At 38.9% G+C, this 14,501-nt stretch overlaps 1 protein-coding gene across 1 annotated transcript in view; it reads left to right on the top strand.

The window, feature by feature from the left end:
- AGPAT5 (1-acylglycerol-3-phosphate O-acyltransferase 5) overlaps positions 1 to 14,501 on the top strand; it is a 60,671-nt gene that overhangs the window by 29,336 nt on the left and 16,834 nt on the right. Inside the window, exons 5-6 of the mRNA XM_049819407.1 lie at positions 1,599 to 1,689; positions 11,867 to 12,028. Of these exons, the coding sequence (XP_049675364.1) occupies positions 1,599 to 1,689; positions 11,867 to 12,028 (253 nt within the window). The remainder of the gene's footprint in view (positions 1 to 1,598; positions 1,690 to 11,866; positions 12,029 to 14,501) is intronic.

The following is a 14,501-nucleotide window of genomic DNA, read 5'->3' as shown; positions in this document are numbered from 1 at the left end:
GTTTCTGCTGGTCCTTGAATATTCTTGGACTTCACCTGCCTCTGCAATCTGCCAGTTCTCCTCCTCCCCAAACATGCCATGACAAGTACAGCCTTTCCTCTAGCTCTCTTTACTCCACTCTACTGACACTGGTTTTGCCTTTTTTTTTCTTCTTTTTTTTTTCCTTTTCCACGTGCCAGATTCTAGGCTATGTACTCAGTTCTCCTCTTTCTTGATCTCCTGCTGGCTTCACTGGTTGGCACAGTTCCTAGATTTCTTCCCTCCTCTGCATTTTAGCACATCTTTCAACCTTCCTCACTGTGGGGTGATTCTGGAGAGTTAACTTGCTGGGTCCTGTCCTTCTGCATTCAGCCTTTTCTCTAGCTGTTCTGCAATCATTAAGTGCAAATACTGGCATACACTGATATTGCATGGGCCAAAAGCACAAAGTTATATTCCTGTGTGTCTCTTTCTGAGTTTTTATTTAACTTTGCATCTTTTCATGATGTGTACTCCCACTTGTCAGTGTCTTCCTGTACTCCCTGATAATCCTCCTAGTACTGTTGTGTAAATCCACTATCTCTCAAATATTTCTTGAGATTCATTTCTGCAAGGATAACAAATTAAGTAGTTAGCCTAGGCATATTAGGCATGATTTTACTGTGAATGTGTCATGTTCAACTCCACTCTACCTACCATTTTTGGCCTTAGACTTTTCTTCTGCAGATGAGCTCCCAATATGAAATTTTCACTGCTTAAGTAGTGTTTTGCATCAACTTTGTATGTAGGAGATTATGTAAGACACACACACAAAAAAGAGAGATGGAAACTTCTGTTCTGTTTCAAAAGCAAATGGAAAATTCATCAAATTTCACTGCTTCTATTTGGGTACATAATTTTACACTCAGATATGCAGATACTTAGGAAGCCTTTACCTGTGTAATGATTTGAGAACACACAGACAGTTGTTGCTGAATAGGCAAGCAAACTAATTTACCTGGGAAATCTAACCTTGCAGGCATGCATGCTTAAAGGAATGTGACATGAAATTCAAATTATGCTAAACTATGAGCTTAAGTTCATAATATATTTAATATCTAATACAGTGAGATGCATAAAGGCACATAAGGTAGCTGATCTATCATAATTTCAATTAATAGTATTTCTGATTATGAATGGAATTAAATGTATATTTCAGTATAAGGAAAGACTAGATGCAAGATCAGTATTAAAGAAAAAATATAATTTAGGTCATCTGTGACATATTTGACTCTTCAAAATCTCCTCTTATCCCACTTAACAAAACCAATACTCTTGTTGATGTCAGCTGCTCCTGACTTGCTCACTTTTGTTGATGTATGCTATCTCCCTTCCTAAATCACCTGGGCAACTTTCTGTGGTGTACATTCAAAGAAAGTTATTTTGAACCTCAGACAGTAAGTTTCTTAGAGCTAAGAAATTTTAGCTCAAGTATTCTAATTTTCTTTGGATCTTTACAGTAATCAATGGTGTGAAGTAAATACAATATGGACCTATCAAGTGATGATAATTTCTGTAAAAGGAACTGGCTTACATTCATTATAAGAATTTGTCTTTTTTGTTTCTTTTTAATCCCACAGATGTATTTAGTGATTTTTCCAGAGGGGACTCGTTACAATCCTGAAATACCAAAAGTCATTGCAGATAGTCAATCATTTGCTGAAAAGGAAGGTAAGCAAAAAAAGTTTTGAAATCATCCTTTTGTTATTGTGTTAACATATGTTATATAATATGAAGATGATCCTGGCTTTAGCCTACCTGATTGATACCTGAGGGTTAGAATAGCATAAACCAGTGTTTCTCTTACCACAGAGTAAAATGAGGTAGCTTATGTATAGACATTTCATGTAGTTCCCATTGTGCAAGAGTATTAATTCTCAAGAAAGCTCTGTTTAGTTTCTGTCTATATCTGTGTATTTACGGACACTTCTTTTCTTGCTCCTTCAGGGACATAAGAATTACCTGCACTGCATAAGGGCACTGTTCTATCTAAGTTGACATCATAACTTCAATTACAGCTGTTACTCCATATAAAGAATATTTGCATACAGATTGTAGTGCCTTAAGAGAGAGAGTCTTCCATCACTTCATTTTTAATTACTGTTAGTACTACCATGGCTTGTTTGTTTTGTTCCTTTCTCACTTTGCAGTCTCACCCTTCCTTGGCTGAACTTTATTCTGTAGTCACTTTGATTGTTGGCATTGTCTCTATAACCACAGATGGAATTACTTCATCTTTGGAAAGGCTTGCAAGAAATCTAGGGGTCCCAAGCTTTTTCATTTTTTCTCACGTCATATGCACAATACACGTAAACTTTTAAGTCCAATGGTTCAGTGAACATGTTTCCTGGTTTTGTTTTTTCCTGTTGACGAAAAGTGAAATAATTCACTCTGAAGGTAAAGAATAACAAATAGGTCTGGTAAATTCATTTTTGTGACACACTGAAATGAATTCACAAGTCTGTGAATCAGCTTGTTGATATCATCAAGCTATTAAGTATTGTTAGCTCTTGTCTAAAAGGATACATGCTTTTCTTCTCCTTGGGAAGAATGGAATTTGTTTGCGTCTATAAGCAGGAGACCTTAAGTCATAATGTATTCATCACTTCAGTTTCCTGTTGGAAATGAAAGTCAAATGTTTCATTTAGGTTGGTGGTTCTTTGAGAGTTGAGAGGAGGGTGTTTGACAGGGGTTTTTTTCCCCTCTCCTTTTTCAGGGGAAAGAAAGGCCTTTCATTGTCATTATTACTATCTCAATAAACCTCTTAATGACAGTCTGCAAAACAGTAAAACACTGCTTTTGTGCTTTCACAGCACCTGTTCGTTTCTTCTCGTGCTTTTCTCTCTGGTATTGTTCTGCTTTTATTTTGTAAGGGTTACTCCTTTTAAAAACTCTCAAGACAAGTATTTATTACACAAGAAGCATCACCAATTCTAGTGCAGAATCCTCTTGATCTGCTTTTCCCCACTGCTAAAGCCTCTTGTTGTTGGTCTCTCTTCAACTTTTTATATGGAGAGAATGGGAAGCAGTCTGCATGGGAGCCTGCTCCCCTGCGTGTTCATGCAAAGATTGATATTCACTTGAATTAAGAGCATCCCGCATACAAGCATGCTGGGAAGCAGGGATGGCTGACACTGGAAGCTGCGTACCAAACTATTCTGATGACTAAGAGCCAGTAGGCACATACCAGTACAAGGCGAATACCAGTACATCAGGGAGCTGCGAGGATGGGGTGCTCTGCATGGCCGCTGGCAGGAGATAACGATGACTCCCTGGGGTCCCACCATGCTGCCGTGCAGTGGTGCTGGCCCTGGCTTGCGGCTTCCACCCAGCAGCCCCAGTGCCACCACAGTCCTGGCTGCTGGGCGTGTGCTGGGGCTGCAGCATGGGAGCTGTGACCAAATGCCTCACCAGTTGGTCGCGTGTAGGTTGAGTGCTGGCCGTGCTCCTTGTAAGCGTGCGAGGGCTGTTATGTGACACTGCTGAGCTGAACTAAAACCGCACAATTGCATGCTTGTCTAAAAGATCCCAGAGGCGGCTTGTTTCCTACAGTTTTAGGAGAGGTAGTAATGCCCGGTAGTTCTTCCAGTCAGAGGAATGAGGACGTACTGTAACTTACAGTTTAAAATTTGCACTTCATTCCTCGTGGGGATATAAAGAAGTCTGATAATGTAGTCTTGTTATCTTAGTATATTTGTCACAGAGCGCACTGCTTCAGTGGTGGCTTTACAGACATGTAGGGGAATTTTCTTGCTTTATACCTTGAAATGTAAGCTTTATAATTATTTTTTCCCTAGATTTTTGCACAATTTTATGTTGATAAAATAGTGCAAGTATAATATTGGAAAAAGTGCTTTAATTAAGAAGACTTAAACTTCAAATTCATGTTAGGACCAGGGATACTGTACCCAAAGATAACTAAGCTATTCCTAGAGCACAAGCAGAACTCATGTTTATCATGCTGTCTGAAATACTGGTTTTGTAAGCAGAATTATTGGGTTGAACTTAATTACCTGGTCTTAGTGTGACCAGCTGATGAGCTGCATCTCGTATCTTAATGTTCTTCTTAAGTAAACACCAGTTTTGGACACAGTTACTGCCTCTTTACAATTGGTCCTAGGACCAGTTCAACAAAAATAAATGTAAAAAAAAACCCAAAAGGCTTAGGTTGACATCCCAAGGAATATTTTGACATTGCTGGTTTCAACTATTATGTCTTTCCTCATTGATATATATATATAAACAAATCTTATCTGTCTATGAATAGGATGGAAGGATATCAAACAACAAAAGAATGTAAAGGTGATTGAGGTTGCCCTTGAAAGAGAGGCAACTTTTTAAAATACTGATAATACTTCATGTTACAGTTTTTTCTGCCATAGAACTTGGGTTCTACACAAAATCAGACTCCTAGCAAGAGCAGATGGTTTTCCTCTTTCTGAAACACATACAAATCAAACACACAGGGTAGATCCAATAGGTCTGGGTAGATCTGGGTATGAGTGAGTTGAAACTGAAGGCTACAAAGCACAGAGAAACTTCTTGGGAAGGAGTAGGGCCATGTACTTTCTTACTATTTTTAAAAGGAAATAAAGGATATCATACAGTAAAAAATTAAATCCATGGACTGGTCTTTCAAATATGTCATTAACTACCTTGCCAAGTTCAAGTTGAATGTACTGCCAGGTTTTTGTTTATTAAAACTAAACAATGCCAGAAACAGCTAGAGGTAAAAATTAATAAAATTAGAGCATTAATATTGATGGTTTTCATGTTGGAGACTGACACATGGGTATCAGCCTTCAGCACTGATAGATTTGACACACCAAAACTCTATTCTAATTAATGTGAACTCAATTGTATGATAAAGTTGTGTCCACAATTGTATTCAATGAGATACAGAAAGTTGATTACTTTCAGGAATACTGGTTTTATGGTGAGGAACTGAGAATGTTGTCATCTAAGGGTAATGCTAATACCCTCAGAAACTAAAGATTACTCATTCAACACATTTTACAAGTGCCAGAAAATTCCAATCAGATCAGATTCTTACCCAGGATAGAACAGGAAGCATTTTAAACTCAAAATACATTTGTTTGATTCCATTGGGGAAGGAAAGATACGCTTCCTGACATTCACAAATAAAAGCAAAAATTACCTCTCTAAAACTAAGTTGTATGGTTATTTGTGGTAGGATTAATGCAGGAGTTTTTCATAGAAGAAGTTAAATTCTGTGGAGTTGAGAAAATTAATCCAGTATTTATCTTTGTTGGCCAAAATAGCAATATTTGCTGGGGTTTCACAGCCACAGCAAACCCCATAAGCAGTGTTGCCAGAATATCAGATGAAGCCATGTGTGTTTTGGGTTTGTGTGGCAGGGTTTTGGTAGCGGGGCAGGGGCTGCAGGGCCGGCTCCTGTGAGAAGCTGCCAGAAGCTTCCCCGGCTCCAAGTCGGACCCGCCGCTGGCCCAGGCCGAGCCTGTCAGTGATGGCGGTAGCGCCTCTGGGAGAACAGATTTAAGAGGGAAAACCTGCAGCAGGGGAGGAGATCGGAATGTGAGAGGAACCCCTGTGCAGATCCCAAGGGGAGTGAGGAAGGAGGGGAGGAGGAGCGGGGGAGGAGGGGATGCCCCTGCAGCCCGTGGGGAGACCAGACGGCAGGCTGTCGTCCCCCCCAGCCCATGGAGGGGAGCGGGGGAACAGATGCCCACCTGCAGCCCGGGGAGAGAGGAGCCCACGCCGGAGCAGGGGGATGGATGCCTCCCAAGATGGCTGAGACTCCAGGGGAAAGCCTGCGCTGGAGCAGGCTGTGCCTGAAGGACTGCAGCCCACGGAAAGGACCCATCCTGGACAAGTTTGTGAAGGACTGTGTCCTGTGGGAGGGACCCCCCGGCAGAGCAGGGGCTGAGTGCGGAGTCCTCCCCCTGAGGAGGAAGGAGCGGCAGAGACAAGGGGTGAGGAACTGACCCCAACCCCCATTCCCCGTCCCCCTGCACCGCCGGGGGGAGGAGGGAGAGAAAACCGGGAGTGGGCTTGAGCTGGGAAGGAGGGAGGGGTGGGGGGAAGGTGTTCTGAGGTTTGGGTTTACTTCTCATTATCCTTGTTTTGATTTGATTGGTAGCAAATTAAATTGATTTTGTTTCTTCCCCAAGTTGAGCCTGTCTTCTGCCCGTGACCATAAGTGGGGAGTGATCCCTCCCTGTCCTTGTCTCAACCCACGAGCTTTTCTTTGTATTTGCTCCTCCTCATCCCACCGGACCCTGGGGGAGGAGTGAGTGAGCGTCTTCGTGGTGCTTTGTTACTGGCTGGGCTTAAGCCATGACAATATGTCAGGTTTTCTCATTTCTGTCAGAGGCAAATGAAACCCCCCACTTCCAAGGCCATGGGGATATGTGCCGTGTAGCTGGATTTGAATCTGATAGACCTAGTTGTCCTCTCCTGATGGAAAGTGGGTGGCTGTGTGAGATGGTTCCAGCAATTGCTACCAGGATGGGCTCTCTCTTTCTCCATGTTTCAGTATGGTTGGTGACTTGTGTTTCTAATATGACATTTTGTAAGATTCTGATAATAAAATTAAATATTTCTTCCTCTCCTCTATCGAAGATCTAAGAATGCAATAGCATGTGTTTTGCCCCTTGTCTCCTGAACTTCTGCCTTCCAATATTTAAGTATATAGTCAGTAATCTTAGCTTAGAGTTCCCTTTAGTTTTCCATTGTATGCAAGTAGTCGGCTAACATGATTCCCGTCCTCAAAATTTGATGCAGTCATCCAGTTGATTTACATATTGGTAACCCGTTTTAGTCTCTGTTCTATTAGTTTCTGCATCTCAAAAGTGCAGCAATTCTTCCACACCACTCAGCAGGCTTGAGTTGCTGAGTCCAGAGAATTATAATATGTAGGTGGCACTCATATTTTCATAGGGATTTAACTCTAATCTTGTCATAATGTTAGAAGTGGTAATTTTTTTTTATGTATTTATTTCAAACTGGAAATCTTTTAAGGCTGGGTCTTTTTAATGGTACTGGATTATAGAACAAAATTTCTGTAAAACCCACAAAATACATGATTACTATTTTTTTGTACCAGCTTCTGGCATAAAATTTGTTCCATTTACATGTTCCCAAAATATGTATGCATAGATTTCTGATCATTTTCTAGTAGTTAGACCTATATAATGTTCCAAACAACCACAAATTTCTTAGGTTTAGTAGAATATGGATTTTATCCAAATGTTAAGAAATGGCATTTTAAAAAATTGAAAATAAATAGGAATAATCCAAAACCCTCCTACTCCTAATGTTACTAACTCTGAAAAGTCAAAGAAAAAGGGGTAAGAAGCTTGTTAAATTTAACTTGGCTTGCTTTTGCTGAATGAAGACAAAACAATCTTCCCTGGTGAAAGGCTTTAATGGAATTTTGTGTTTATGTTTGATTTCTAACAGAGGTCATTTAATCAAGCAAACATTTCAGGTATTCATTTATTATCTCCCTTGTTTTTATGCAGAAAAGTGGCAAATGTAAATGTTTTTTAATGCTAAGTTTATCTTGACTAGTATCATGCTTTCTGCTAAGATGTTTGTACGTGCAGGATATGCTTATCTCGAAATTGCTTTTACAGGTCATGTAAAAAGAGGTATTTCAACGGAGCTAATCGAAAATGTTTCCCTTCTAGGTCTTGGCATTGGTTCTAGATTGTATTTTAAAGCAATCTGAAGTACTTAATATCCATAAATGTTATTTGGAACTGTCTCTAAAGAAAATAGCTTTTGGTGGTATTTTTTCCACAAACTTTCACGTAAGCAAGCTTGATGTAAAAGTGCACAGTGAGATGTGGAAAAAGGATATAATTTTTAAAAAGAGTAGGGCATGGACCTTGAGTAGCATTTGAGAGACGTACCATTAGGATGAAGAAAGGGTTTCTGTTATTAAAAATAGTCCTTAGGAAATTAGGTTTAGGAAAGCAAGAAGCTACCTTCTATTTCTGTAGATAGCCATCACAGAATAAAGTGTACCAAAGTGTGGTGTCTCTCATGTTTTGCTGTGGGATGGTTATACTCTTCTTGAGGGGATTCCTTGCATTTCTTGTACTTTAGTTCATGGTAACAGAAGACATTTTTTACAAGAGCATGCAATTTCATACTATCATCAGCTGAGTCCTATTTATGTAAGTCGATGGAATAGTAGCATACAAACGGATGGGCTCTCCCACCAGATGTCATTTTATAAGTCTAACTCTGGACTCTGGTTTCAATAAGTAAGGCTTCGATCACTTGGGGGGCGTTCCAGAAGGCTGGTGGGAACTCAGTGTTGGGTACTTGGTGCACCCCATGTAACTGCAAAGCTTTCAGTCTCATATCACTATTGCACACACACAGACACCAAAAAAAAAGGAAAAATAAGGATAGAAATATCTAATTGGTATTGAAATCAATGAATTGTTGTTCATCCTGCTTTCTGTTTTTATATTACTGTCAAGTAACATGAGTTGGGGGAGGGGGACCTCAAACTTATTCTGACATCCACTTTCAGTGAGCATGTAACTTTTGTTGTTGAAATGTGGTAATGCTAATGTAATACTCATAAGGTATTCTTGATTTCGAGCTGGGTTTTTTTGTTGTTTTCATTGTAAAATGTGGTGCGTGCACACCAGGAGTACAAATACAACTAATGGAATCCAAGTCTGAAAATGTAGATGGCCTGCCTGCACTGAACAGCTCTGTGAGTTTTTGGCCTGGATGAAGGGAAGAGGAAGAACGATCTTCTCCATAGAGTTGTACTCAGCTATTATATATGTGACTTCACCTGAGAAGTTAGATAAATGATGTTTTGTTTGGTGCTTTTTGTTCTTTTGTGTTTAGATAAAAATTCAATTCTATAGACATTAATGATTTGGGCCTTTGTACTTGCCAAACTAAAACCTTACTTTATTTCATTCAGTTTTCTGCAGACTTTCTGAAGTAAGTCTGCATCTTACTATAGTCTAGTAAATGGATCATATTTGAAGTACCATTGCTCACCGTATTTCTTCAAATTTTCACATTGTGAGCAAAGCTATAGCATTTTAAGGTAGAGTATTATATTATTAGATGTCTAGTTCATTTTCTTTGGCATTTAACATACAATCTCATGACCTCAAATACTTCGACTGAGAGTCCTAAGTTAGTATTGCACAACACTAAAAACAGTTTAAGCACAGTGTGTTTTGTGAATTGGATGTAGGCAGCTTGCCAAGGTAACTATACTGTAACTACTTGGGTTTAAATTCTGTTATGTTGATTTTAGCAAAGATCATCAAGTAATTGCACGAATGTGTGGTTAATGTTTTTATAAAACAGATTCTTTAAAAGGATGTGCTGAACTCTTGGTGGTGCTGCATGTTTGTCATGCACTGGAGTGTTTCTGAATAATGGATTATGGAGTTTCTTTATTGATTTTAATTAGATGCATGCTCATTTTGTGCTTAAACCTTCAAGAGTTCACTGGTAGCACGAGCACATGGAGTAAGAGAGGCTTATTCTACAGTTGCACTTCATAGATTGTCACTGACCATCTTCACCAAAATTGGCCATGAATTCAAAAAACTCAGCACTGAATAGTCTTAGATACCTAAATTAATTTGTCTAGAGGATTCAGTTCTCACTGAAGCCTGTTTTTCCTTTTTCTTCCCCACAGTAATAGTTTGGTTAAGGGGAAGATGAGTTGGGCAGGAAAGGAATGACAGTGTTTTTAGAAAATGTTTGGGAATTTGGCTCAACAAGAATTGTGTTGAATGTAATGTCCACACTAATATCATTGCTGACACAACACTAGAATATTCAGTGCTTCATTTACAGAGTAAACATTTGGAAACATAACATAATTAGCTGTTTGATGTACCAGTTCACAAGCTAAGAAAACACTACCACCATGTTATGCTTCAAAATATTTACATGATCCATATAACATTTTGCATCGACAGTTATCACTATTGCTGGTAAAGCTTAGAACAATGACTTCAGAAGGAGTGCTAGTAAATAACCTTTTATCTCTGTGTTCAGACAAGGAGATTCTTAGCAAATATTAAGAAATTAAGATAATGATTGATACCGAAATTTTCAACTCAAAGAATGTTACAGCAGTTTAGAAACTAGCATTATCTCAGTGTTCAGTAGATACTTTCATAAATTTAGGTCAGAGTATGCTTTGCCCAACAAGGGAGAGAAGTTCAGTACAAAATCAGGACAAAATATAATATCTTTTGAATTTTTTTAATTTATTTTGCAAGAAAGATATCAAAAGCAATACCACAAAACTTGGTTTAGAAAAATTTCTCCATCAGGAACGAATAGCACCAGTGGATGGTTCTTTAAAAATGGACTGACACATAAGCCAGTGAAAAATAAAGCTAGAAAGGAATAATTGCAATTTTGTTCTGCCACTTCTTTTTGAGAAAGATACACATCTTACAGCAAAATAGTGAAAATTTTTGCATAATACGCTTTTTTTTTCCTAGAAGAACTTCCAGATAAGTGTGGAAGAACTGTGTTCAGATCATGAGAAGATTTGGGGGTTTTTTTGCTTGTTTTCATTTTGAAAGTCATTGTATATTAAAATTCTGGAAATGAAGTACACTTTTGAGCCCAGTGTATTTGTATGTTCTTAAGTATGCTCTAGGTGGAAGTGGTCAGCTGAAGCAAACATGGATATGAAATACTGTTGTTAAAATTTGCGGAGTGCTGTTAAATCTGGCGTTCTTATGTCCTTGACATACCAATCTCTGTCTTGGCCTGGATGGTTAAAGAAAACAGTTGATTTCTGTGACTACGGATTTGTTAGTAGCCAAGTCAATTGTAATAGGTTGTTCACATGGAAACAGAGAAGACTTCCTCCTTGCTGTTGGTTGTTGGTGCTGTATTTTCCCCCTCCCTGCTTAGTTTTCTGCTGGGTTAGTGAGTTGAATCAGCTGGTGGGAGGGGGGTGCCAGAGCAATACAAGGTTAGCAGCAGGAACAAGCACACAGAAGAGAGCAGTCAGGGAAGCAACTGCAAGGATAAAGTGTAATGTCCCGTTTTCTTAGCAGTAAGTCATTGCAGTGAGCTGAAGCTGTCTTGAGTCTACTTTCCCAGACCTTTCCCAAAGTGAGGACCCTCTGAGTAACCATATCTAGCGTCCCAGAACATGACGTTAGAAGGAAGCAAAAGCAGGGAAGGCTAGAATCTATATTAGAAAATAACAAGATATATTGAAATTTCTGACAGTATGGTAGCTTTGGAGAAATGTGGCATCCTGTTTAACCATGTGTAGTTTAAGACAACCACTTTTTTGTTACCATGGGGCAGTATTAGGCTTCACTATGTTTACAAAATCGGGTTTTCCTTTGGAACTAAAATGCCAGATGAGCGTTAGATGTGCTTAAAATTATCTGTGATTATGCGTCACCTACCAAATCTGTTTCTCATGCAGAATTTCAGGAGGTGATGTTCTGTGCATTTATTATTTCTCAGTTAATTTGCTCTTTTTTTACCTCAGTTGGACAAACATAAACATTAAAGAGAAGTGTTGTTTCATCACTTATGGGCAACATTAAAACCATCACTACTTCTAGAGCAGGAGCTGTAAAAAGGACTTTGTTGAGCAGCCATTTTGTCATTACTATCTAAAGGATTTCTGTTTCATCTTCTACACGTGCCCAGTACAGCTTATGCAGTGTGCACACGCTCGCTTTCTCAACTGAGAATTGAGATTAAAAATAAACCTTTTGTGATTTTGAGTGGGGGTGCTGAAGTTCCTTGGCATGATGTTCCTTTTGTGAATATAATCCAGTTTACTTTCAAACACTATAATTATTTTATTTTTTTTCCCCTGTAGGGCTTGCTATATTAAAGCATGTGTTAACGCCACGTGTGAAGGCAACTCATGTAGCCATTGACACAATGAAAGACTATCTGGATGCAGTGTATGATGTGACTGTAGCTTATGAAGGTACTGTGGACCACAAAGGGCAAAGAAAACTGGCACCATCTATGACAGGTGAGTTGATGTATATTAGACATGCTACACCCATAGGCTTGTTAATATACAGAACCAACTTCAGGTGCTTTGTAATGCTCTGAAGGTAATCTCCGCAGTGCTTCAGCCATCTTGCCGTGCCTTGGTAGGGCATCGTTCATCGGTACCTAGGCTTTACAATAGTTACCTGTGACATTCCTGCCCTCTCCTTCCATTCCTTATTCCACACAGAGAACATTTCTGTAGTCAAATTCTGCATACAAACGCTCTTTGGCATGAAAATTGTTAAAATGAACTTGGGGCCATAGGCAGCAGGTGCCATTTACCTTCATGTTTCTTCTAGCACTGAGATTTGGGATCATCATAAATTCTTTCTTTCCCTCTGCTGTGCTACGTATGTGTACATGTGATCTAATTGCTGAAATGCATGTATTTTAAAGGGAAAATGTGTAGTAGTAGTAGTATTTTACTGGCAATTTTTCAAATTGCTACACATACCCAGTAACCTTACAAACACTTCACAGCATTTTGTGCAAGTGGGCTTCACTTGCTGTAGTATTTTAAACCATCTACAGCACCTTAAGAGAATAGTGTAAGTTAGTTTTATGTTCCTCAAGTAATCTAACCACAAAATAAGTTCTGGGTTTCTGCTGGCGAAAACTCTGGGACAGAGAGCGTTAGGGTTTGGGGTTTTTATTGTGCTTGGTGATGGATTGATTTTTTTGTTCGTTTGTTTGTTTTAAAAGTAATTCATTTACCTGCACTGTCAGTGGAGAGTCAGACGTCATCTTTCTTTCATGTTGTAGCTGAGCTGTTACTCAGCCGTATCTGTGCACGACTGTCTATTGCTAATTGACTCAGTGGTACTTTTGAGCAAGGGATCAGTGTTAATTTTGGGAACCTGCAGGGAACTTAGCTAACTCCCCGCTCCTCAGCTGGCCCAGTGTCACAGGGACTTGTTCCTTCTGCTGCTAAAAATAGTTCATAGTGCAGCTGTTTCCATGTCACTTCATTAGTAGGTGTAACTCCTCAAGGTGGTGTAAAGTTCACATGAACTCCTTCCAGGTGCTAGTTGCTTAGAAGTTCTGGAATTGTCTGTTTTTACATTTTAACCCTGTTTAAAATTCTTCTGGATTGGTGAGCAACAAAACTGTTAATACTGTATTAACTCAACTCTTGTGTCGTACTGTAAGATCTTAGGATCGGTTTATTTTATGTATGTTTTGTTCCCAACAGGCATTTTTAATGGCTAAATATCAAATGGGGTTTATGATTTAACATTTTTTATTCATAATTTTCTTCTGAAGTTAATTTTACAGATTTTATTATTTAAAGTTTTTAATGTTTGTTTTGGTTTTTTTTAAATACCTTATGACCCTCTTACAGACTCCTTTGAAGACTGGGCAGCCTCCCTCTTGTCCTGTCACCCAACCCTTTTCAAAGACCCCCTTCAAAACAAACAGGATTGTTTCCCCTTCTCTGCAGCATATCTTGTTTCAGGACTTAATTATTAGGCAGTTTCAGCCATTCTCATGCTGGACTTCTCAGTGCCTGATGGTTAATTAAAAACCATTGAACTGTCATTACCTAATGATAAGATGGCAAATGTTCAAATTCCTTATAAGACCTCTTCACCTATTGAACCTTCTGGTTTGCATGAAGCATGATATAATTATGGAAAGGGAACCAACAAACTGAATCTCCCTGTTGGCTGTTCCTTGTGTCCAGTGTCAAGCGGTAATCACATGGTTTGGGGTGGCTACTCCACATCCAGCCTTTTGGAGACTCCACAGCAGGCAGTCTAGGCATATTTTTCAGCCACCCTTAGTTAGGGCTGGGGTAATTATTATCTCAGCCTTGAGTAAAAATAAAGGCAGTAATACAGAATGAAATGCAGCCAACCAGTTGTTACCCATTACAGAGTAGATAAATGAAATATCCATCCAGGGCATTCCACGCTATTGTGGCATTCACATGTATTCCATATAATATAAATTATGTAGATTAAGGACACTTTATAAATTACAGTGTGGAACATAGTTGTCATTCTTTTAGGCCCTCCAGGCACAAAGTGGAGGAAAAACAATTTCTGTTCTAAGAGGTCAAGATCATTTCACCATTTGTTATGCAGAAGTCCAACAATTGGTCTGTTCAGGAACATAATATAACAAGAATTGAATTACGTGTTGTTATGCATTTGAGATTTTTTAGCATTATTGCTCTTTTACCGTACTAAAATGAGTTATAAAATGTCATTTTCATGTGCGCCTTTCATATGAACATTTCATATTTGTGTCAGTGCTGAATGAGAATTTTGGTTTTCATTCTCATCGGAATAAAATAGCAGTGCAATCCTGGTAATTTTTAAAAGATAAGGTTGACATGTCTTTTTCAATCTAGCAACTCTGACTGAAATTTATTGCATGGAAAACAAACTTTTGATAAACACAACTTTACTGGAGGACTGTATTTCCCATAGTATGACATTTCCCAT

The sequence above is a fragment of the Accipiter gentilis genome, chromosome 16 (assembly GCF_929443795.1).
Source record: "Accipiter gentilis chromosome 16, bAccGen1.1, whole genome shotgun sequence".
NCBI classification, from domain to species: domain Eukaryota; kingdom Metazoa; phylum Chordata; class Aves; order Accipitriformes; family Accipitridae; genus Astur; species Astur gentilis.
This window is presented reverse-complemented; position numbering and strand designations above follow the sequence as displayed.